Source organism: Carassius carassius, chromosome 1, assembly GCF_963082965.1.
Source record: "Carassius carassius chromosome 1, fCarCar2.1, whole genome shotgun sequence".
Lineage (NCBI taxonomy): Eukaryota > Metazoa > Chordata > Actinopteri > Cypriniformes > Cyprinidae > Carassius > Carassius carassius.
This window is the reverse complement of record NC_081755.1, coordinates 29214342-29241319: the sequence shown is the minus strand read 5'-3', so window position 1 is coordinate 29241319 and position 26978 is coordinate 29214342. Positions and strand designations below refer to the sequence as shown.

The following is a 26978-nucleotide window of genomic DNA, read 5'->3' as shown; positions in this document are numbered from 1 at the left end:
CTCATCCTTCACTCACTTGTGCAATGCGCTGGGTGGCAGCTTGGTTTTCTCCATTTGGCCATAGCAGCTAGTTTTGGCCTCTGGGATGTCCCCAAACTCTTCCAACATGGCTGCAGCTGCTGTGGTTATAATCCCAAGCCCATCTCGAACCCGTGCCTCAAGAGGATAGTCCCAGTCATCGTAGGATACAGAAATCATTCCAGAGGGGAATGCATCTGGAGTGATGTCTGGGTTGCCCGTGGTCAAGCTGGGCACGATCCAGATGTAGCCGAAACCAGTCAGACCCAGTGATCGGGCCTCCTCCAAGACGTAAACCGCCTCGTCCTTGGAGCAGTACAAGAGGATGACTGGAGACTGCACCTTCTTCAGCCCGATCTGGGTCCTGGAGTCCCCGTCTACGGCGTCAAGGGTGATTGTGTGCTGGAGGTCCCAACCGACAAAGCTGTTGTCGACTGTGGTCTTCAGGATGGCAATGAAATCCTGGTAGCCTGGGAACTTGCTTGTCACTATGGAGAAGATGTGCCAGTCATACTCTTCCATGATGTTTAGCATGAGCAGCGCCTCCTGCTGGATGGAGGCCCCGAACTGGAAGAATGTAGATTTTACATCCTGTTGAACAAAAAAAGACAAAAAGAACTGTCTCAATATATATAGCATATAACATAACAAATATGTGACCCACGAGCACAAAACCAGTCATTAATACTGCCCTACAAAGGCAAAAGTCCTTAACTCGCTAGAGTGTGAAACTGAGAAAAGTGACTTTAAGTTTTTTTACTTGTCCAGCCAAATTAATTATAGATAGGACACTGAAAATTTAACAATTAGATGTTTTAGTACTGCAAATTATCTACATTAAAAAATTGTGAGCTCAAACTTGATTTTTACCTCTATTTTGAAGTTAATGTACTCTGCCTTTGCATTGTCTGCAAAACGTGAAAAATCAAACCAAGGCAAAACGCAGTAACTTCCACATTGTCAATATTTGTTTGCTGATCACCTGTAACACCTGTATAAAATCTAGTGACCATGGGCTCATTTTTTTTTTACCGTAACAAGCAGACTAAAAGTTAAACGTGAGTGGATACTGTGGATACCAATTTATTTGCTATGCTCAGTAACACAAAAGAATGCTAGACATAACATAATTGCTTTTATATGGACTTGTATTAAACAGCCAAACCTAAAAGAACGACTTGTGGATTGATGTGAACGCCAACAAGTGGGAACAACGCTCAGAATGCTTGTGGATTAAACATCTCCATTGACGTTCATCACCATGGATTGATTTTATCGGATTACAAGAAAAGGTAGGATATGGATTTAATTGCGAACAGTAGGCTACTGATTTTATGATTGATCATGCTAGCTATGGCATTCGAGTTCCACACCAGTCCAACTAGAAGTGACAGCCTGGTGAATAATCTGCATTACAAAAAGAAAAAAATCTTTAATGGTTATTCACGACTACATATTGGTTCCAAGGTATATAGTCTTTACAGTGCTTTGTAATATGGAGCAGTTTGGTAGATCACAATCTATCTAATTCGTTTGTCTACACCGTAATTAAAATGCAGCAGACTTTAAATGGACAGTAAAAAAAAGGCAGAACACCATATAACTCCAAACTGACACTGTAACTCATATTGACGTGTGGTTAAACAAAGTCAGAATGCCGTAACTCAATTTGAGCATTCCAAACAACGTGAAAAAGCGGTAACTGGTGTTATACAGTGTCTTGGTTTCTCCAGGGCTTTTCGAAGTTACGGTTGAGACGACCCATTTTTTTCTCAGAAAAACAATGAAATTCACTCAAGATACTTACACACATGATAAAGGCTGTCTTGAATGTCCCAAAAATAACATTAACTAATTTTAAATCGAAGTTATCGGCTTTTGCCTTTGCACGTCAATGTAGCACAGGTACATTTGTAACAATACCCAAAAATACATTGTATGAGTCAAAATTATCGGTTACTTTTATGCCAAAAGTAATAAGGAAATTAAGTACAGATCATGTTCCATGAAGATATTTTGTAAATTTGCTACCATAAATATATCAAAATGTAATTTTTGATCAGTAATATGCATAGCTCAGGACTTCATTTGGACAACTTTAAAGGTGATTTTCTCTATATTTAGATTTTTTTGAACCCTTAGATTCCAGATTTCAAACAGTTGAATCTCGACAAAATATTATCCAAACTATGCACTTAATTATTCAGCTTTCATATGATGCATAAATCTAAAAAAAAAATGACCCTTATGGTTTTGTGGTCCAATGTCACACATAGGTTTTCAGCTGTCGAAATTAGGGATGCACAATATATTAGTACCATTTTAGTCATCGGCCTATACATTCATATACTATATACATATATATAGATTACCTTTGCTGTCATCTAACGCTTACAATGAATCTTATAAAATCATTACAAATTATATAATCATTATAATAGTAATAATTTATGAATGCAATCATTTTAATAATTTAATCTCAAAATGAATATCCATTTTTCGTAGTATACATTATAATTTTTTAAGGCCTAAATTCACTTGTAGCATTTAAAACAAGTTATTTTAGTGTTTATTGGCCATAACATAGAAATAATGATCTTATTGTGTTAGGTAGAATTGTAATATTAGTGCTACAGTAATAGACTTCAAATAAAAACATAACAACAGTTAAAATAAAATAATTCATAATACACCAGAACAGACGGAATAGAGGAACCACTGAAATATTTGGAAGAGCTCTCAACTCAATATTACAGACTGACAGAGTTAACAAAAGTTAATAAGGTTCTTTATTAAAATGTAACAAGACAAAAAGGAAAGAGAAGAGCTTTTCTGGTTCTTTAACTCCTCTGAGATCCATCTGATATATGCATCTCTGGCCTCTTGTCTAATCATAATGATACACCGAGCCAGTTCTTTCTGGCTGAGCAAATTCAATCCCCATGTGCCTTTAGAACTATTCCCTCCAGCATCCCACAGTTCCACAGCTTTAAGTAGCCCTCTGATGCACAAAGGACACAATCATTTTTTGATTCATATTCTGAGTTCAAACTTTTTACTCATTTTATGAATGAGAGGATCGGAAGCCTTTGTAAGTAACGCACCATGCTTTCATTAACCTTCTCAATCATGCTAACACTATTTTTCCCATCACCATTTCAATGTAAACCTATTACTGCAGCCTTATAAATGGTAAATGAAAGGTAGCCCATGACTGAATACAGATGTAAGATCAGGCATCTGTCTTTGTGTGCATGTGTGAAAGATGCCTGTAGGAAACAACATGTTGTGAGTCTGCATATGTTGGAAGGAGAAACTTTTCATTTAGTTGTTTTGCTATTTTCGTGAAGCTTGGCTTGACATTGCCAATTTCACACACCGGGGAAACTAAACAGACACTGGTGCTGCAAAGTAAACACAAGATAACTGTGGATATAACTTAAATTTCCTTTGACAAAAACCGTTATGCTATTTTTCCATGACCAACCATCTGGCCTCCCAGATGACACTCACCCACATCAGTATCTTCAAACACCACATCAGATTTTTGTTGGCCTTCTCGTCCTTTTTTTATTCAGTGCCAGCACAATATAAGACAGTCATTAAAGCTGCTTCTGATAGCAGCAGTGATTATCTTCTGTTTATATGATGGAAAGTTAATGAAACACAGGGTTCATGCTGGAGACAATTGATTGAGTGGTCATTGCAATAAATGTTTATTAGTCAGTCAATGGGCTGGCAATGACAGCTTTTCCTGCACCTATGTCCAGTTTTTCTGCAAGATTTAATAAAATGTCTTTCTCTGAATGGAAATATTTGGATAATTTGGTATTTTGACTCATGTGAAATTTTCATCCATTTTGAGATCCAAACTTTTGACTGGTACTATAAACATAACGTAAAGAAAACATAAAGATTAACTATAACTATAACTTTCATTTATTATACATAAAGGCTTTAAGTAAAGTTTAAATGCACATATTAATGCCTGCATGACCATATTTTGGATCCCTTAATCTACCCTATACCTTAACTCAACAACTACTTTACTTATTATTAATAAGCAGCAAATTAGCAGTTTGTTCATGCAAAACTCTTAGTTAATTGTGAATGTGTTCCCTATTCTAAAATGTTACCATTAAACTTGAAACAAAGGCTGTTGCAATGAAATATTATTGTTTAACAGTTACACTGTAATGTGAAGTGGCCCCTGTGAGACTAGACACATTTACTTAAATGATGGATGGACGACAAGACAGTCCTAATTTATTTTCACTGCCTCACCTTGGAAAGATTTTAATTATTCCTCAAAGGTTGACGTTATCTAAAAGTGGCACAGTTTTGAGTGGCAATTTCTTTTCATTCAGATCTGGGGATGTCAACTAAAATGGAGCAGATTATATTACATATATGGAATAATGGCATAAAGATTAATCAGCTTGTGCTGCCTGCTCCCCACAGTTGTCCATCAACTCTTGAAGTGCAGGGTTAAGAAAATATGACCCTCTTAATAATGTGTCTACTGGGCGCTGTGTGTGGGGTGAACATGTAGATTGTGTGGAGTGAGCACTCGTTGACCTCATTCTGCAGATGAACTCAGGAGGTGATGGAAAGAGAGGGAGGAGGTAATTGTTTCATGTTAAAAACAATGTGTTCCCTTTTTACAACAAGGATGAAACAGATAATTACAAAGTGAGAGCAAGAAACAGAAAGAAAATATTATCTGTATGTTCCAGAAACACTGACACTGTGCATTAGTTGTAAGGATTTTTCAATGACTCTTTCTGCTGGTTACATCATTAGATCTTTATGAGTTTGTCGCTGAATCATTCATTTGAATGATTTGTTCAAAAGCACTGATTTATTTGGAAATTAAACAAGTGACTGTCTTTATGAATTACTCACTAAATCATTTAGTTAATCGATTCATTTTAAACAAAGTTTCAGGTTTGGCTTCATTTGGCAAGTATTTTCATTTGTAGAGTAAAAATAAAATAAAATAAAAAATTATATTTAGCATAATATAACTGTATTATTTTAATATGCATTATAGCCACAACTGCAGCATGAAAAGAATGATTCATAAAGTACATTTATAAAGATATTGCATTGTTGCCTAAATGTAATTTCACATCCAAGCACCGAGTGTGACATGAAAGGCATGTGTAATCAGCTTCAGGGGTGTGAAAGAAGATTTGTATGCATTTGACTAGAGCGTAGCAATACTAGTTTCTAATTTCCCACCCGCTTTACTGAGGATCTGCATCATCCTTGCCTGCTGTTGAGCTTTCTCAATGCCATTTTCTTCATATAACAGGATGCCATTACCAGCCAGAGGCCATAAAGCTATATTGTTTGCTCAGAAATAGGAACCATGCTGTATCATATTTCTAAGCATACCTGAAAAAAAAAGATTTGGAGTGAAGATATTTCTTAAAAGACATTGCTTAAGATCTTAAGACCTTCTGATGTTCTCTGTCAAACTCCTTTATGGTTTGACATCAATCATTCTGCACATCTTTCATCTCTTAAAGGTATAGTTCACCCAAAAATGAAAATTTGATGTTTATCTGCTTACCCCCAAGGCATCCAAGAGGTAGGTGACTTCAGTAGAACACAAACAGAGATTTTTAAGTCAAACCGTTGCAGTCTATCACTCTTATAATGTAAGTGATGGGTATCACAGCTGAAACATACAATAAAACAAAAAAAAAACATACACAAACAAAACCAAATTAACCCTATGAGGTCTACGGGTATATTTCTGGGGCCTGGAGAAGTTTTGTCATGCCCTGACATTTGTGCTTTTTTCAGTTTCTTATAAACATCTAAATGGGTAAAGTCTAATCTCACTGTAATCAGCACAAACTTGGCTATAATAATATGTGAACAGCATGTATGTACATTATTGTGTTTTTGAGAAAAAAAAATGTTATGCGTGGTTAGTGAAAAACTAAAAATGTTAAATCACTTGAATAAGGCAATAAAACACATACAGAACATTGGTTCCTGTTCATTCTTTTTTGAAACTGGATTTTTAGCATTAATACTCCAGTCACACAATCCTTAAAAAATCCTTTTAACAATCTGATTTTCTATAAAAAAAATAAAATAAAATAAAAACTTTATTGTTGTTGTTGTTATTATTATTATTATTATTATTATTATTATTATTATTATTATTATTATTATTGTTGAAAAGAGCTGAGAATATTTTTTCAGGTTTATTTTTTTGGGGATAAATTGAAATAACAGCATTGTTTGTTTCATTTACATTTATTTGTTACATTTATATTATTTACATCAAGCTTTTGAATGGTATAGTGTATATTGTTATTAAAACTTCATAATGTTTCACTTGATTATACATTTAGTCAGAAATTATAAATTGGAAAAAGTCTAACTAGTAAAATGTTTACACGTTATGTGAAAACTAGTACAAGTATATATATATATATATATATATATATATATATATATATATATATATATATATATATATATATATATATATATATAGTAGACCAAAAGTTTGGACACACCTTCTCATTCAAAGAGTTTTCTTTATTTTCATGACTATGAAAATTGTAGATTCACACTGAAGGCATCAAAACTATGAATTAAGACATGTGGAATTATATATGGAATTATATACATAACAAAAAAGTGTGAAACAACTGAAAATATGTCATATTCTAGGTTCTTCAAAGTAGCCACCTTTTGCTTTGATTACTGCTTTGCACATTCTTGGCATTCTCTTGATGAGCTTCAAGAGGTAGTCACCTGAAATGGTCTTCCAACAGTCTTGAAGGATTTCCCCGAGAGATGCTTAGCACTTGTTGGCCCTTTTGCCTTCTGTCTGCGGTCCAGCTCACCCCTAAACCATCTCGATTGGGTTCAGGTCCGGTGACTGTGGAGGCCAGGTCATCTGGCGCAGCACCCCATCACTCTCCTTCTTGGTCAAAAAGCCCTTGATCCCTTCAGTGTGACGCTACAATTTTCATAGTCATGAAAATAAAGAAAACTCTTTGAATGAGAAGGTGTGTCCAAACTTTTGGTCAGTACTATATATATATATATATATATATATATATAGAGAGAGAGAGAGAGAGAGAGAGTCTTACTCATGTTTATGATCTCTGCTGAATAAAGCGCTTCATTCTTTTTTTTTCTGAGGAAATCCAAATCTTAAATCCTGAGGTAATCCACATCACATCTTTTTGGGGTGAATTATGTCTTATTCCTCTCATCACGAAGCAAACAGTAAAATAAAAAACTTGAAGAACAGTCTCTCTGCGTTGTTTTCTCTTGTATGGGCGTATTCAAGCCGTGCGCTTCAGTGAAACATTATAATCTCAAAAGCGTGTTCAGCGCGGGGGCGTGGTCACATTAGATATAATGAAGGGAGACATGAAAAACGGACATCACGTTTTCATATGGATTACTTTATCACAGAATATTTGTTTTCAGCAGCACTTGTTTAGTTTAAAAGTAAACATGTCAAGCTTTCCCGGGAAAAAAAAATCCCGGGAACCAATGTTCTGTATGTGTTTTATTGCCTTATTCAAGTGATTTAACATTTTTAGTTTTTCACTAACCACGCATAACATTTTTTTTCTCAAAAATACAATCATGTACATTCATGCATTTCACATATTATTATAGCCCAGTTTGTGCTGATTACAGTGAGATTAGACTTTACCCATTTAGATATTTATAAGAAACTGAAAAAAGCACAAATGTCAGGGCATGACAAAACTTCTCCAGGCCCCAAAAATACCCTTAGACTCCAGAGGGTTAAACTCTGCAGCTCAGGATGATACATTGATGTGTAAAGACAAAAAACGATTGGTCAATGCAAGAAACAGTTTTTACCTCTGATTCACCCAATGTCCAAACTGTTCGAACTCTCCTGAGAGTGTCTTCCTGAGTGTGTTCTCAGGCGGCAAGGAAGTTGATCGGAAGTTGAAGTCGGCCGCGTGCCGCCATCTTGTAGCAGAACTTCACTTGCGTTAGCATCCCATTGACTCCCATTCATTTTAGCGTCACTTTGACAGCGAATAACTTTACATCTGAGGCGTTTAAAGACTCCGTTTGTCCATTATTTATTTCCAAAGATAAACGACAATGTATAAAGGGCTCCATTACCTTCTATGTTACATTATGGCCCCGTAGAAACAGTTTTTGTAAAAAATAGGCTAACGTTTGCGTCATAACCACTCGACTCTCTGTCGCATTACCGTACAGACAGGAGGAGAAGCTCGCAGACAATTAACTTAATATGGCGTACTGGCGTTACATTTTAAAATACTATACAAAATAATTAATCAGAATACTTACTCCTGCTCATTCACGCCAAAGAACTCCCCGCACAAGCTCGCCGTCTCTGCAAGATTAACGATGCCAGTTTGTACGCACAGCCACTAGAAAATTTACATCTGTCAGACAGGTTGCTGACGTCATCAAGCTTAGTTTGAGTCTGCGCGTCAGAAACGGAAGTGCTAAAAAATGCTAAAAATGGGCTTCACTTGTCTCAACTGAGTTCCAATGGGGTCGCTGTGTCCATTTCTTTTACTGTCTATGTGTGTTCTCAAGCAGGCACATGAGGCATCTTCTTCTTCCTGCTTTATGGTGGATAGCAGACTTGTCGGTGGACCGCCACCTGTCTCTCAAATAGACCACTGACACTCCTAATTGAGATTGTAGATAGAGTGTCAATGATCCATTTCAGAGATAGGTGGTCGGTAATGCACTTGCTGCTGTTGAGAATGCACACAACAGGACACATTCAGGAGAGTTCTAGCAGGTCGGACATTGCATGAATCAGAGGGAAAAAAACAATATAAATACGGTTCACTTTCTTGCACAGACCGATCGTTTTCTGTCTTTACACATCAATGTATCATAACGAGCCGCAGGGTTTAATTTGCCTTTGTTTGTGTATGTTTTTTTTTTTTTTTGTATGTTTTAGCTGTGATTCCATTTACATTATAAGCCTGACAGACTGCAATGGTTTGAGCTAAAAACCAACAAACTTGACAGACCGAATGTGTTATTTCTGAGAAATCCAAATGCAATGAATTACATCAATAACCGCTAAGAGCATCTGAGGTGCCCTTTTGGCATCTCAACAGCGTGAGCTCTCAGACACATTAGAGCTATTTAGATCTTTCTCTGTTCAAAAACAATCACTAAGATATTCAAATCAAAGCATCTAGCGGCAAGATCTCTACAGTTTCTCTAAAGCCCTGTTTGATGGACCATCATGGCTGTTAGCCTGATTAGACTTCCAGTCTGATCCGCCAATATAGGTTGGCATCGTCAGCTAAGCGAGCAATGAGAGTGCATGTACATAATATACAGTAAGTATGCCATTTTGTATGTGAGTGAGCACGTGGATACTCTGAAGCGCTTCAGAGGGCCGCCTCAGGGGTGGCCGGCGTTATCCCCACAGCTCATGTCATTCCCAGCAGCAGAGCAAACACGGCACAGTTAGTCTTATAACACAACAGAGAAGAGCCACACAGCGCTAATGCCATCACAGCGCCCAGCCCGGCTCCACTTCGTTAAATTGTGACTTTGTAAACTCTATAAATTGTCAGTTTGCTTTTGATGGAGTGGTACACCACCAAGCAGCATAATGGTGTTGCTGTTAATGCCAATTCTTTGCACCACTTTTCAAAGGCTCTGTCTCAAGAGCTGCTTCATGAGCTTATTTTAGTGTGCCACAGAGTTCTTACAAATAAAGCAAATGAGTGGAGCCAGAGGAACAAAGAGAGAAAAAGAGCAAGGCTGATATACACACAGCAGTACTGCAGCCAAAGAGACAGAACTGAACTTCACCATCTGTCCTGTGCTAAAGAAACTCCGTCATTTTTGACAAAAAAGAATTTCAGTGACTTGTTCTGCCAATTATATATATACAGTATATTGCATAAGTACATTTAAAATCCATTTATAAAAAAAATCTGGTTGGCTTTTTGTTTTTACTGCATGTCAAACCCCAATACATGCATGGAAACACATAAATATATTTATTTGTCTACAAAAGCCGTAGAAAAAGGCTAAAGATTAAAATTCAGCTTGATGGAGGATTTCACATTCAGTATGACGTTCTATGACCGTTAATTCCTTTCATTAATTTCATATCTTTTTTTACAACTTTTAAAGGTCTGAAAATCATTATTTTAAAATTCATTGAATTGCGAGGTTTTCCATAACAGTGGAAACCATGAAACTATTTAGAAAGATGGAGAATAATACAGTATTTTAATAAAAATGCAGTATTACAGTTGTTTTCATGTTGTTCTTGACACCAGGGCCCTCATCAATATGTAAAGGCCCCATGACTTTTGCAGTTATTTGTGATTCACTGGATAAGTATTAAGATTCTTTTACAATTTTTATTTTTTTACTATTTTAATTTACATTAATTGAATTGACTTATCTAGGTTTTCAAATAAAACCAGGCTACATATATCAAGGTCAATATATAAATATATATTATCCGATACTTTAAAATGAATTAAACCTATTATATTTTATATTTGTCATTGTTTTAGCTCATTTTAATGCTTATTTTGTCTTGTTTCAAATCTCGAGACCCCATAACTTTTCCACATTTAATAAATTAAAACAGAGACATTTTACTGGCAGTATGGTACACTAATACTTATCACAAAAAAACTAAAAGCTAAAAAAAAACATCTATGGTGTACTTAAGAACAAAAAAATTCAAGCACTCAAATTTATTTTTCCATCAGTATAGAGACTTTCCACATAATGATCAGAGGTGGGTAGAGTACCCAAAAACTGTACTCAAGTAAAAGTAAAAGTACTTCTAAAAATATTTACTCAAGTAAAAGTAAAAGTACTAGTCTTGAATAGTTACTTGAGTAAGTGTAAAAGAGTATCGGATAAAAAATCTACTCAAGTAGTTAGTTACTAGTTACTTTGGGTCATATATACTGAGCCTATTTTTATTTAGATATATAGATAAAATGTATGTAATGTATGTGTGCGTGTATAAATGTATATATTTCATCAGCCTTTACTCCAGTTTATGTAATTTATTGTAAAACCCTGTCTGTTTACTTAAGTAACAGATATAGGTGTCATGCCATAACATATTTTTAATACGACTGACTTTATATTAAATGAGAATTTAACATTGAAAGTTAATGTGATATAAATATTGCTACTAATCTTTCATTGTTCAGAAAGAGAGCAAATAACATTTACATTATTAAAGATCATTTTCACTGACAGTCTAGATTTCAATCACTCTCAGAAACTCCCATTAAAATCACTAAAACTGTTAACACTGTGAAATCAATATCTTAATTATAGATTCGTACACACATCTGCACTTTGTTGTTTTTGACGAGAGAATTCGCCAGAAAGAAGTATTCAGTCAGGAGCGAGTGAAGGAAGCACCGGCATTTTAGCGATGACTCATCGGAACACCTCTGATTGGCCAATGCATTCAAAAGCTCAAAAGAATCTTGTGTGATTGGTTATAATGCGCAGTGCTGTAAAAACTTATATATCTCTGGCTCAGCGCCAGCAAGCAATCACAGCTCTGAATTTAGAAGCTGATGATATGACTTGCTGAACGTACTCGCACCGGTGTGATTGTATTAAAATTAATAAAATCTTAATCGGCTATTTTTTGTCTTTTGGAAGCTGCATTCAACTTGGCTCCCCTCTGTTATAAGCCACACACATACAACAAACTAATGTCACAGTGGTATCGTGTACTGTAATCGAATGTAGCCCAAGTTATTACCTGTTAAACAGTAGACAGCACACGCGGTGTTCATCTAATAAGGATCTCCATCGCTAGCAAATAATAGCCTTTGCAGATTTGCTTTCAATTCAGTGCAGTTCCAGCCACGTTTTCAACGCTCTTTCTGTTCTTAAACGTTACAACTCTGAGTGAACCGCTTCAGACGCTCAGCGCGTGCGGCAGGGAACTGAACGAATCATTCAAACTGATTCATGAACCAATTCACTCGTTTGCCAATCGGTTTGATCAAGCCTTTGAACAGAATTGACTCAAAAGAATGAATCATTCGCGAATGGGCATCGCTCATTGCCCAGAGAAAAGTAGACGGCGAGTTTGGAATAAACTGAAGCATTTATAACATTTATTGCATTAAGATAAAGTAACAAGAGGAGCGTCGCTCACAGTAACGAAGTAAAAGTACAGATTTTTCCCCCAAAATTTACTCAAGAAAGAGTATAAAGTACCCATCTTTAAATATACTCCGAAAAGTATTAGTTACTCCAAAAAATTACTCAAGTAAATGTAACGAAGTAAATGTAACTCGTTACTACCCACCTCTGATAATGATGTGGGTGATACTGGAAGTTCAAATGAGATTTAGCTTCATATTGGGCTTTTCAGAGAGTGAAAAAAGTTGATTCACAGTTCAACTTGAGCTGAATAAAAAATTAATGAAGCTTAAAAAAAAACATTTAAGCATGAGCTCCTTTTCCCTGTGTTTATTTTAGTCTAAATCGGTGTACTAGTCATGAGGTAAGCAATGACTGGTTGGTAAATTCTCCACTTCCTGTGAAGCGAATACCCGCCAGACTGAACATTTACCCTTCCTATGATTTGGAATCTCACTAAATTCCTTGCGGATCCACTTTGCTGGGCACTTCCAGGTGAACATACCCAGAGACTGAGCTCTGCACTGAAGCACCAGCGTCACTAGTTACACAACTCCACAGCATCACAGTCTTTCTCTCTGCATTCCATTCATTCAGTGCCTTTTTCTTTCCTTATTCATTCTCTCCTTTCATCTCCCTTTGCTCCTGTCTGCTTCTCTTTTTTTATTTTCAGTACCACCTCTCTCTCTCTGGGCTCTGCATGATTGTCCCTCCTAAAAAAAACCACCTTATCAGCACGTGTGATTGATGAAAAAGGGGAACGTGTGCAGAAATTCAATTATACTGACATGCAGGTGACAGAGAGAGAGAGAGAGAGAGAGAGAGCGATCGGGGTGGGGGGGGTGTTGGTGGAGAAAGAGAAACAGAAAAAAAGAAAACAACAGTACCACTGTTAAATGCCACTCACCAAAGTGCAATTAGCTCTCCTGCGAACAAAAGACGTGTTTATTCTCTTTAAGATCACGTCTGAAAAACTTAAAAAAAGCTTCATCGCTTTGCGTGTCACAACTGGGAGAGAAGCATTATTTATGATCCTGTTGGAACAGATTCTTTTGAATATGTAATGAAATTCCTTCTCAATGAAAAAAAAAAGAAAAAAAGGGGGGGGGGGGGGGGTTGAGAAGATAGGTGGAGGTATAATGAAGAGGGTCCATAAAGCCCATGATGCTGCGCTCTGAGTAAAGACTTTGCCACTGTTTCATGAAGTGTTCATTACATAACTGTCATGATTTTCTCAAAAACAGATTTGCAGAACACTCTCACAGCCTTAGGGGCATGTGACTGACAGCTGCCTTAGACAATAAGGTGTTCACCTCACATTACAAGTGAAACACAGATTACTAACCACATTACCAACGAAAAAAAAAAAAAAACTCTTTTAAATGGCAACGACTGTGTTCCAGCAATATGTAAACCACTCCGACCTCCAAACGCGAATCATTTTTTATGCTGATTTGATATGAATTCCTGTGGCTCACAGTAACTAGGACCCAATGGGAACTAAGGCACAGGGACTAAAGAAAAGAAAAGGCAGAACACAGTCTACATTTTTAACCCATCATAATAAATCTGATGATCCCTTCATTAATTCCCATGCCCAATTCTGAATAAGACCTGAACTTTGTTTGCAACTGTCAGGAGATCAATAGAGAACAGAGGTTATATTTCACCTCAAACAAGCGACGGTAATGAATGATTGATCACACTGGCTTCCTCTTACAGCAAACCCCCTGAAGCACTTTAAAATAACACTTAGATTGAGCCTGCACTTTAAACATCACAAGAGCAATCAATTAATCCAAGCTGGTGGTTTTATACGACATACAATTATTAAGAAACATTGTAAGATCACATGGATAATCAGCTGCTGTCTCAACAGAGACAGATATGTTCGAAGAGTGAGGCAACGAAAGGTAAAAGATGCTCTTTGGTGTGAGATAAGAGTTTAAAAATAGCAGACGGCTCAAGTTTGTTCATCTACACGCTCACTGAGCTTGCATTCACAATCGTCCTTTTGTAACTGCTGCTGTTTTTCTGTCAGGACTTTTTAATAAGCACCAAAACCCCACAGGGGCAAGCTGACAAAGGCAGATAAACTTTCTCAGAGCACAGATAGTCTCTGTCTCTCTCCCTCTCTGGGCACTGCCCCACTCCTGTCAGAAAATTCCTCAGGACGTTCCCTTCAGAGTCCTTTATGTTTACATCATCAGATTACTAATCACATTACAAGTGCTGTCATTCTGAGAAGAGCTGCGTGTTTGCACTCTATTCGACTTGTTTGTTCAATCTTTACATGTCATGATCTGTGACGCAGCCTGTCCAGGAAGATGATGATCCACAAATCTTACAGGCAGTCAGAGGTCAGTGTCACAACGGCTGGTAATCATCGGATGTGGCAGAGTATGTAACTGAGAGCAGGCATCTTTTTCTCTGAAATGACCTGACAACTCAATACAAAGCATTATATGGCAGACCAGCAACTTCCAAATTGCCTGCTGTTTTTAATATAGACGCGATGGAGCTTTCGTAAACGATTCATTTTATTTGTGTTCAATTGCACTTAAGAAGCACAGCATGCAGTCATACAAAAATTCTGTCATTATTTACTGGCCTCAAAGTCTTTCTAAAGGTTTGCTTTTGCCATGGAACATAAAAGCAGAATGCAGAAGTTAAGCAGAACGTGCATGCTGCTCTTTTCTTTACAATGAAAGTGTATGGTGAATTTTCTGTTAGTAATGACTTCAATTTTAGTCTGTTCCAGTGTTAATTTAATATTTACATACTATTACAGTGCTTTATGTTATTTCAGTTTTAGTAATTTTAGTAATTAATCTTATTTTATTTAAGTTAGTTGCCAAACCAACATGTCTTAATTCCATTGAAGTGTTTCATGTAATGTATTATTCTATTTCAGCTTTATTTCAATTAGTTAACAATAGCAACCTTTTTTTTTTTTTGTAATCCGACAAAACTATTATATTGTTTAGAATGTCTTGGAATATAGTGCATGAATCATATAAATTACTAATTATGTATTTATTGTGCTTTTTTTTTTTTGGAATCCATACACTTGTACAAAAGAAAGCAGTGCGAGAGAGAAAGAGAATAAGAGAGTAGCACTGCATTATGGGACTGGCATTTAATAATTTCCAAAAGGAGCCAAATAATTAACATTACAGCCTTACATCAATTGTCATTTTTCCTTAGCTTGCATTTATTTATTCAGCAGACAGAGAACACACACACACACACACACACACACAAATCTAAACTAAATCAGATTATGTGCACAGCGGCTCTGGGCAGGGCCCGAGTGTTGGAACGGATGGTTGTGCTGCCCTGTGGTTTTTGGTCATTTTCACTGCAGAAAAACTTCAGCTGCAAATATCACCATCGAACTTTTTAAAACCACCGAAAGTAGATGCCATATTTAATGGACTTCAAAACAAAAGCCAAACAGGATGAGGAAAAACACTGTTCCCTCTTTTGTCACATGGCAGGTGCTGTGGGAACGCAACCAGCCCTGTGTTAAGCGCTCCCATTTCATTTTGATTGGCTGCCAGCAAACAGGAGAGAGTAACTGGCACTTGTTATACTTCAGCAGACAAACGGCACTCCTGGGAGATGTCAATCAGGCACGCTCGAGGCTGTGACGTAACCACCCAGAGCTACTGAACCTGAAACCAAGCAGCTCACCGAATGCAACTGTTCACACACACTCACATTCGCACAGAAATACAATAAAAATGCTCCACTTCAGCAGCAGACCAAATATAATGTACAATGTCAAGTGGACATTAAATAGCACACACACTTATGAAGAAGTTCTTGAATTGATAGGATCAAATAAAATGCAGTCACATCAATTGCAAAGAGTTTAGAAACAATTTTCACTCAGAAATTGTTAGTAAATTTCACAAACAATTATAAAGAATGGGCAAGGTACATTGAAATAAATGTGACATTTTGAAGTAGAAAAACTGAAATAGCATTTTATTGTAAAATGTACTACTATAGTCTTTGTTTTATTTCTCTGTTCCATTACCTTTTGAAAAGGCATTTTATAGACTTGTCTTTCATTGGTCTGTTTTAATTTTTTTCTCAACAAAGTAATATGAGGTGCTAAATCATGTCCCAGATATTAACTTTTAAGAGGTTGTATGAAAGAAACACCACAACAGCGATCTCTTTAATATCTCAGTAGTTTCTCCAAGATAAAAAAAAATATATTAAATCATTTGTTATTTTAGTATTATTATATTTATACTATTATAATGTTTTTAATTAGCTTTAAAATGTAGCTTTACAGTTTTAGTAAATTTAGTACTTTTATTTCAGCTTCATACCAATTAACAAAAACTATTTTTGATAGTTTTAGTTTACAATAACAACACTGAATTAAATTGAGAAATTGAGGAAAAAGACCCTGGTGATTTCACACGTGTCTCCTCCAGTGTTTTAGATGTGATCCCATCACTGCCATTTACATATTTAACATTATACCATGTGTTAAAAATTTCTATATAAATTCAAGGAATTCTCTTCACAGTCCATACAAGAACAAGTTATGTGAGCAGTGCTATTCAAATATATGTAGCTCTGTTTAAGTCTATTTGTATATCTGTTAAGGTATTTTAGGAGAAACATCTGCGACCAAGTTGATACACTGAACTCCATAGGAACATAAGAACTCCGACTCAATTATGCAGTGAAACGGAGAGCAAACAGAGCCTTTTGCGTAACTCTCCTGCTTCACCACTTTCTCAAAATCTCTTGACAAAAGACACAAATAATCTCACTCGTTATATCTCATTATCATAGTCAGGAGACTGGCTAAACAGAAAAGGCGAACGAATGAAACTGCTGCAGAGACTCGCAATTCTCTCCTCGACAGTCATTGTGCGAGAATCGTATTTCTTTCTATTGGAGTTTACACAAATTGAAAAAATATTATGACTTTAAACTCAATTCTGAAGAAGCAAGACAATAAAAATGGGAAAATGTAGTTTGCACTGTTCAGACAAATCAGGCAAAAACAGAGATGGAGCAGCTTTGTGTAAACATCTTAGCCTGCCACATCTGTCTTAATATAGCCATGTGTTCACCATTAGATTTCCTCTGCCACACACAGACACACTCCCTCCGTTGCCATGGCAAAAGTTTTTGTGAACTTTCGTAAGGACAAGAATAAACAACCAAAGTTTCACCATTGACCAGCCCTCTATTGACTTTGTGGCTCATTTTCCGCCGGCTGCCCACTCTCTGTGTACTCATCAGCTTGACTGACAGGATGTCTGCTTCACTCTCAACCAATCAGCATCTGTGCCGGAGCAGACGTTTGGTCTGATCAGACAGCACCTGAGGGTGATCTGATGTCAGAGACGTGCTGGGACTAAAAAACAACTTGGGACGTGCTGATCTAATGCTAAGTACTGCATGCTGTATCATCTTGTTCATATACAGCAGGGATAGGCAACTCCGGTCCTGGAGGGCCACTATCCTGCAGAGTTTAGCTCCAACCCTAATGAAACACACCTGAACAAGGCAATCAGTGTTTTCGGGATTACTAGGTAGATACAGGCAGTTGAGTTTTTTAGATTTCAAACACAGAACAAAAAAACTTGAATTTTTTATCATTCACCATTATGTAAAGCACTGTGAAATATGATTAATGGAGGTCATGTAAATGAACAAGTAAAAAAAAAAAAAGATTCAGGAATACATTTGAAACTGTCTACTGAATATTTAGGGCCAGATTTACTAAACACTGCAAATTAGTGAGAGAGTGCAATTCCAAAACAGCGCTGATGGGTATGGAAATTTCTGCAGGTGATTTACTGACAATGCACAAATTAAAGAAAACAGACGCAACATCTCATTTCTATAATGAACAAAGCAATCTACCAAGCGCTGTACAAAATTAGCATAAGGATATGTTCGGATTCAGATAATGTGTTCTTCTGACATTCCAAATAAATTAATATGTGTGGAAAACACCATTTCCCTTCTACCATGCACTCTTTGCTCTCTGTGGTGGATCTTCCTAGCAACAACAAATGCAACAATTTCTAGCACAAAATAGTTAAACTTTTTTGGGGTGTTAACGGGTGTTGGACGAGTGCAAACGTTGATAAATCACATTGTGAGATTCATTTGAAAACCTATCAATTTCTCTAAAAAGAGACTTTTTAGAGATTTTAACCATTTTGCATTGTCATATCCTCATCAAAAACATACCTGGAGTTGTGTTTTATTATGTGTGAGTAATCCTTTGTCGAACTCTTCTGCAATCAAAACACTGACCCATACTCTAGCAAATTTCATAAGGAGATTTCAAATAATGTTTTCACCATGGCAGTGCTTAGGGCTCCTAAAGTAGTTTAACATCCTGAACAAAGCTTATTAAGGAATCTTTCAGAACATATTTTCACGAAGAATAAGAATAAAACCGAATAAAATTGCAGTCAAATGCATTTTATTTTATTTTTTTCCTGTAAACACACAGCTTACACCTGGGAAACAGCTTTATACTGTAGCTTATGCTGTGAAATTGTAAACAATCCTTCGAATAAAGTGCCAATGGCATGAAACCTGAATGCAACTCACATTTTAAAGTAAAATTTTAAGTAAAATCCATCAGAAGGTTGTCCAGAAGAAAAAGTGGACACACACAAAAAAAACCTGCTGTGTGAAAAAGAGCAGTGAATAGTAAAAAAAAAAAGTGCATTTCAACTAGGGCTGCACGATCATGATTTTTCATTGCCGATTCCGGTATCGATTTTTTTACAAGCAAACTGGCCGATTCCGATACCGATTTCCTTTTTTTTTTTTTTTTAAGCAACAAACAAGAAAGAAGGAAAGTATGCATAAATAAGATGTTAATTTGGTATTTAATAGGCCAAACTGGCTTTTGGCTATTGAAAACAATAACTGTAACCATCTGAAATTAACAGCAGTAACTGCACAGTAAGTAGCCTACATTCAATACAAACATAGATGGTACAGACATCAACATTTAGCTTTTGTTTTTGAATTAGGATGAAACTACATAGAACTGGCCTTAAATTAAAAGATTAACTGTAACCATGTGAAATTAAAAGCAACAACTGCCAGTGTTGGGAATGTTACTTTGGAAATGTAATAGGTTACAAATTACAAGTTACCCTATTTAAAATGTAATACTAGTGTAACTTTTTTAATTACTTTAATAAAGTAATGTAAATAATTACTTTTGAGTACATTTTTATTACTTTTATAAATTTCTAATGAATGTTAATTTGCAACTGTTAATCTTCAACCATTTTACACCTTGCAGGTTTAACCTTACAGTAGTTCTCAATACTGTCAGACTTTCACCATCCTTCATCACCTGAATTAAGATGATCAAATTTGAACACATCCACCACACAATCAGACTTTAGTACTGCCTTTTACTTAGAGATTGATCTGAAGTTCAAAGCAGATTTAAAATCAAAAGAAATAGTTTATAGATACTGTTTTTGAAATCAAATCTTTGCATAACTACAGGCATCTAACTGCATTTAACAATGGTTTGGGGAAAAATAGTTAATAAAAAAATAAAAGCATATACATCAACTCAAATACGGTTATCTAATAAGCATGTGTCCTATTTTGTGTACTAAACTCCTGAAACATTGGTGTCTTTCTGAAACACTGCTGTCTCTTTGTATATGATATGATGATAGTTTCTCAAAATAAGTAAAAAATGCTCATGAAGTGACTGTTCTAGAGATTAATTTCCATGAGGGGCGGACTGGGGAAAAAAATAGGCTGGGAAATCTCACACTCATACACCCACAACCCATTCTGAAACATGGACAACCCTATTTTTTTTTTGGACCTGACATGAAAAAGATTTGAATCCTTAGGTTGGGGGACTTGCAACGTAATTAAGAGTTCTCTCCTGAACTGCACCTTCACTTCCATTATCCATCCATCTCTCTCATGACTTTAATACTGAAGATTTTTATTTGACTTTTACCATGTTTTGTAAGTGCAATTTTGTTTTTTTGGCAAATGAATTACCACTTGTATTTATTTTTACTACAAATTCCATAGTTAAACCACGGTTAGTGCCATACCATAGGCTATATTACTTTTCCTAAGGGTTGTGTTTTTGTATCCACTAGCTCCCCCTAAACCTATGATAAAATATGATGATTTGTTTGCTAACTTACTACTGTAACATTTCAAAAGATAATAATGACGTCGTTTATACAGTATTTTGAGTGATTGCGAGCAATGTGCTGCTGCTGCTTGACTAAGTAAACAAAGACAAAACTACATTAGCATATTTACAGATGAAACTGACCTGCACCTGAAACCCTGAACACAAGTGTCGCTTCTCTGCTCCAGCTGTGCGCTTACACAGTCCACTCTTTTCTTTCTCTCTCTCGCGTTGATTACTCGGAGTCTGATCCAAACCGTTCGGCGGAGGCGCAGAGAACGCGCGAGCCCAACCATTGCCAGTCACGACTAACCGATCCATGATTTATTAGAAATTTAATTATCGAATGGCGGATTCGGAAATAATCGCTTTAGTATATTCGGCCTGCAATTATACAATAACAATATTAAAGTAGAAGGCCAAATCGTCTGCCAGGATTTCCACAGACACGCAGAACGTGCAGGATTCATTTTCAGTCTTTTTTGCGGCTTAATATTCACAGACATCAGTCCATATCGGGTTTTGATTCAAGTGTACTGACCTACTTTTGATTTATTCGTCCAAAATGTGGCATATTGCGTCCGCGTTATAGGCTGAATTCAATTTTTATGACTGGATTCTACGAATGTGTTTTCCGCGTCTCGGAGATTATGGGCCATATGTCTTAGTGCAATTTGGGAAAGAAATAAGCTGTATGTGGATGTGTGTAAATATTCAAATGTAATCCTCTTTGTAATCGTTACAATTTTCATAAGTAACTGTAATTTAATTACTCATTTTTTCTTAGTAACTGTAACTGATTACTGTTACATTTATTTTGTAATTAAATTACGTAACGCCGTTACATGTAACTAGTTACTCCCCAACACTGACAACTGCATAGTTATACAATCCAAACAACACAATCAACACACATTCAATAAGATGTTACTTAATCAACATTGAGTATTTGTTTTAGTTTTAAAATTTGCTTTAAAAAAAAAAGCTTTACCAGTGAGAATAAAAAAGCTATGCTATATAAATAAATTATTCCAAAATGTTAAAATCAAATAATGTTGGTGCAAATAAAACAAAGATGCAAAGTGTTTCATTCATCCAATTAAAAAAAAAATTTAATTAAAAAAAAATAGGGTAATGATTCACATCTATATTTTTTTTACTTGAGCCAATGAAAAATAAATAACTATTGGCTTGAGTAAAAAAATATAGATGTGAATCATTACCCTCAAATGTTTTAATTGGATGAACGAAACTCTTTTTTTCAGTGTGCTACAGCAGGTGATTTTTAAATCAAATTAAGTCGATGTATTTTTAAGGTAAAATTAAAATAATCATCCTATACAGAACTGACGTTTACTTCTGGCTTTTCAAACGTGTAAGCAAGTTTTAATTTATAAAAAAGAAATAAACAAATAAAAATTTCAGTTTTGTCACAGTTTAGTCGTTTCTCATCCAACACGCGAGAAGAGAAGTTGAGCTGAACATCGCTTCACTGTCTCCGCTTGTGTAGGGACAGGTACAGTACGCTCGCGCAGGAAAGGGACTCTTATTTGTGCGCCAGTACACCAGCTGCTGTTTGCTTCCTGCTAACTGTGCCTCAGACATGTAGCTCTGCACTTCCAGTGCTGTACGGCTGCCCGTGTCCTGTGCACAGATTTCAAAATACTCTTTCACACAAATGACATGATAGCGAATGATTATTACAATGTAGTCTGTGCACGCGGGCACACTTCCGGAAAAATCGGCCAAAAAAAGACCAAAAACCGGCCGATTGCCGATCGCGTATTTTAAGAAAAAAACGTCCGTCCGCATCCCTAATTTCAAATACATTTGAACGTTTACCTCTCTCATTCAGTCATAATTAGGCTGCAAGACTGAATTATGAACTGGTAAACGACAAACTGATCACAGAACATTTATTAATTTTTAAAAAGCAATGTTATCTAACTAAACTAAAACATTTGCAAACAAAATTGTACTGCAGAATCTGCACAAATAAATGTCCTAAACAGTTAAACAGTTCAGTAGTGCAGAGTTTACAGGTTAGACTTCTTTTTTGAAGGCTCAAAGTAAAGTGCTCCCACACTTTGGATGACTTCGTTCGATTAGTTTCATCTTCCGCTTTTTTATTTTTCTTTCTCAAGCTTACTCCACTGCCGCTTGCCTCTGCCATCTCGCTGAATGCTGCAGAGACGCTGTGCGACAAGCACGTGACATATTTAAAATATGCAAGAAATGAGCCGCTTACGGCAAATAAAATTTATTTAGCAACTAATCTACGACTAAATTAGTTGACAACTATTTTAAATAATCGATTTTAATCGATACAATTTATTAGATGTTTTATCTCTACACTAAACAATCATTTCGGATTTAACTATGGAAGGATTTTCCGGACTATTTTCAAATGGAATTGCAAATTGCATTTTCATTTGCATTTTCAAAATGTGGACACAATTGCGATTCCATTTGAGTTTTGGCAGTTTAAATGCGCAGTGCAGAGAGAGTGAAAAAGCAAATGTGGTAATTAATATTGCTATTTAAATATGACAGGCTCATAGCTCGTAAGACAGGAGAAATGCATTTGCAAAAGGACTTTGCTTTTTCATTTGAAATTTGGCACTCACTGTACGTTCGCGAAAGCGAAAATGCAAACGGTAATGCAAGATTTGCAATTGCATTTGGATTATGTCACAATTTATGCGTCCACATTTTGAAAATGCAAATGAAAATACAATTTGTAATTCCATTTGAAAATAGTCTGGAAAATCCTTCCAAATTTAACAATTTGTGAGTTTGCATTGAAAAAAAATGTCACAGACTTTTTGCGACTGGTGAGATTAAGCTGATGGCACTTCTCATTCATTTCTATTGTATCTGTAAACAGTAATTGATTGTCGCACAACTTTCTGACTATAATTCAATGGCTTCAAGGCTGTAATGTGATTAGCTATCAAAGCACACGTGACACATGTTGATTGTTAGGCTTTTTCTAATGCTAATACAGACCCTCGTATCTCCCAATAATAAGACCATCTCTGGTCTAACTGCTTTTATAATGAGAAGTTACCAATAAGCTTGTTGCTACAGTACGTAAGAGTAGTTCATCCCTGTCTGGTATGATATTGTATTATTCGTTGTCCTATCGAAGAATGACAAGCAATGAGTCTGAAACATTTAACAATCATTTGGCATCCATTAAACAGATCCTGATGATGGGCAAATTTTACACTGGTTTCAGAGACTGTATTTATGATGCCTAAAAGTAAAACCTCCAATTTCAGACCTACTTCATAATTAACCTAATAAAATCATGTTTTTTTACTGCAGCCTGATGCTTTACCACAGTCTAATTGAACTAGAATCGACACAGTCAATACCATGCAAGATTAAAAATAGCCTGACCTTTAAAAAAGATGAAAAAGGCCTCTACATTATTAACATTATAAGACTTCTGTAAATCCATGAGCATTTGCAAATGCATCTGGAAATCCATCTGATGTCTGTGAAATACAGCGATCTAACATCTCTGCATCGCTCATAAAATGACTCGAATCAAAGTTCTGCTACAAACAGCCCCTCTGGCATTCAATGTGAGGGCATGAGCAGAGAAATATAAACATTTAGTAACAGTAAATTAAAGTGCTTATATAAGGCAGTGTGAGCCATCTGTGATCCGCACTGCTGAAGGAGGGATAAGTAACTGGGTCAGCCGCCCGTCCTGTCCTCTATCATGCTTTAGCTTGCGGCTGAGAAACAGCGCAACTTCAATGTACAGGTGAAGCCAAAAAGCTTTCCGTGTGTGCCATCTCCCAATTACTGGGGGCTAAAGTGCACCTCACCTCTTTAACCGTAGTGCTCTAGCACAAAAAAAATGAAAACAGCCAATTAACATTACACAGAAACAAGTCACCATTATGCTGAAATGGCAAGACAAATAATACATGGCTTTATTATCATTTAATGTTTTTTATCGTTTGCTTAATTCACATCAAAAGGCTGAGGAGAACACAGCAAAAGTTGCTGACCTACTTTCACTCCTTCAAAGTTTCCAATCTCCCTTTTGAGAGGGCCGTGGAGCCGCATGTTGCTAAAGCTCTCCCTGCATGGGAACAGAGGAGGAGCGGCAGACTCAAGCTGTTCTTTAAGAGCTTTGCTCCACAGAGAGGGCTCACCTGCTCTCAGACAGAGATCAGATGCCCGGTCTCACCAAAACTCCCAATTTCCCAATCACTCTCCGCACTTACACACACACATACATAATTATCTGTAGTCAGGTTATTGTCACTCCTAGGAAGGAGATGGAAAAAAAAAATCTTTCTCAAAACCTAGTGAGCTGTCTCCTTAGGCAGCACTTTAAGGCATCATAAACATGCTTGTGATGCAAAGGCTGTTCTGAAAGGAAGGTAGCATAATTATGCTGCCTCTCAAGAGACCTCATTTAATCCATTGAAAATAATGGTATATAATGCATTACAATGAGAGAAAAAATAAATCCAAGATGGCAGATAAAGCAAGATAAATGTTAAACTATACTGAATTAAATTTAGTATAAATTTACTATAAATAATTCAATAGTGATTATATATATATATATATATATATATATATATATAATATATATATATATATATATATATATATATATATATATAACACACTCACTGTTACCTTTAATAGTACCGGGTTGGACCCCCTTTTGCCTTCAGAACTGCATTAATTCTTCAGGGTATAGATTCAACAATTAGATTGTTGAATCTATGACACAAATAATTAAGACAGTTCTGAAGGCAAAAAGGGGTTCAACCCGGTAATAGCAAGGTCTAACTAATAAAGGTAACAGTGAGTGTGTGTGTGTGTATATATATATATATATATATATATATATATATATATATATATATATATATATATATATATACAGAGATATAGATAGATAGATAAATAGATAGATAGATGTAAACATTAAAATATAAAACAGATATTTTTAATTTATACTAATCAATATTTCACAATTTTACTATTTCAACTGTATTTTTGATCAACAAATGTAGCCTTTATTAGCATTAGTGACTATTTAAAAACAGTAGTACAATATTAAATACATTTAATATTATTTTAAAAAATTCTCAACGGTTGTGTATGCTATGTACATTTATACATGTACCGTACTATTAGAAAACAAATCCATTTTGAATTGAGTCTTTGGTTCATTTTGATATGCTGCCTATGTAGAATGTTCTGAATTGGTCAATTATGAGGATCCATTCGGTTAGAATGCTTCATCAGAAGGCAGCTGTTTATGTAGGCAGCGAGGCAGCACACTAGGTTTTGGAACAGATCCAGAAAAGTCAGAGTACATGAGTGACAATGCTGACACATATGAAAAAAAAAACATTTCCCATAAAAATGTTCAAATTTAACATTAATATCAGCTATAATCCACTAAAATGCTGCCTCTGAAGGCAGCTGTTTATGTAGGCAGTGGGCAACAAAGCAGCACCAGGGGCGTTAGACTGGGGGTAAAACCAGTACTGATTACCAGGGCCCCAAAGGAAGAGAGGGCCCATGAAAAGTCTGGAATATATATTTTCGGAGGGGGGGCATTAGGACTGCCTATGCATAAGGCCCGGGATCTTGCGCAGCGCCCCTGAGCAGCACACTAGGTTTTGGAACAGAGACAGGGGGGATAAGAGACACAGAGAGAAGAAGAGTGAGTGGCATGTTATTAAAGCTAAAGTGAGTGAGACACGTGTGTCCGTGTACACTAATGAACATTGTCACTGGATGGGCCTGGCAGACGGAGCCGAACAGACAACAATTGTTTGTCATGACTAAAGGATCTGACACAGCCCTGTGCTACATGCTCTGCTTCCTGTAATGCTGTGTTAGCAGAGAGATTATCACAGATGCTCGGCACAGCCCTAAATGACAGCATGATGCAGGAGAGGGATGGAAAAAGAGAAAAAACATCTCCTAATTTGCAAATCAAAGAAATGAGAGTCAGATATTTATAGCCCGAACAGCCTGAGGAGATCTACCCCACTTTTTTCTGCTCTCTACTTTCTCTTTTGCTGCCCACTGGCATCTACAACTCACGTCTAACATTTGTTGATAGGTAGAAACTTGCAGTACACCCATGGAGACCCATCATGACCTCACAACTGAAGTTTGGAATGGTGTTGATGCTTCTGTATCGCTGAGCAGTCCTGGCATATGCAAACTGGCAAAAACAACATCCACAACAACAGTCACGGCAACAGGAGACATGGCTCAACCTGCGTCAACTCCATGACATAAACCTCTACACAAAGCACGCAATTAAAGGTGAACTTCTAAGGGGACATGTCCAGCGCTCTATGTAATGCATCAGACATTGGCTGAGGGGGTGGTGAGTCACACGGGCACCATGCAGTCAGCAGAGCGTGTCCGTGTACATGACACAGATCAGGGATCAGTTAAGATCTCATAGCTACAGGAGCATTCACACACTGAGGTTTCTTGGGGTCAAACTATCTGTATATACATAGAGGATCTGGTTGAATGCTTTAGACAGTCAACATTGTGTAGAATAGAGTCCTTATCAGGGGTGTCC

At 36.4% G+C, this 26978-nt stretch overlaps 1 protein-coding gene across 1 annotated transcript in view; it reads right to left on the bottom strand.

Annotated features, from left to right (window-relative positions):
• grin2aa (glutamate receptor, ionotropic, N-methyl D-aspartate 2A, a) overlaps positions 1 to 26978 on the bottom strand; it is a 150274-nt gene that overhangs the window by 56206 nt on the left and 67090 nt on the right. Inside the window, exon 3 of the mRNA XM_059555133.1 lies at positions 17 to 609. Within this exon, the coding sequence (XP_059411116.1) occupies positions 17 to 609 (593 nt within the window). The remainder of the gene's footprint in view (positions 1 to 16; positions 610 to 26978) is intronic.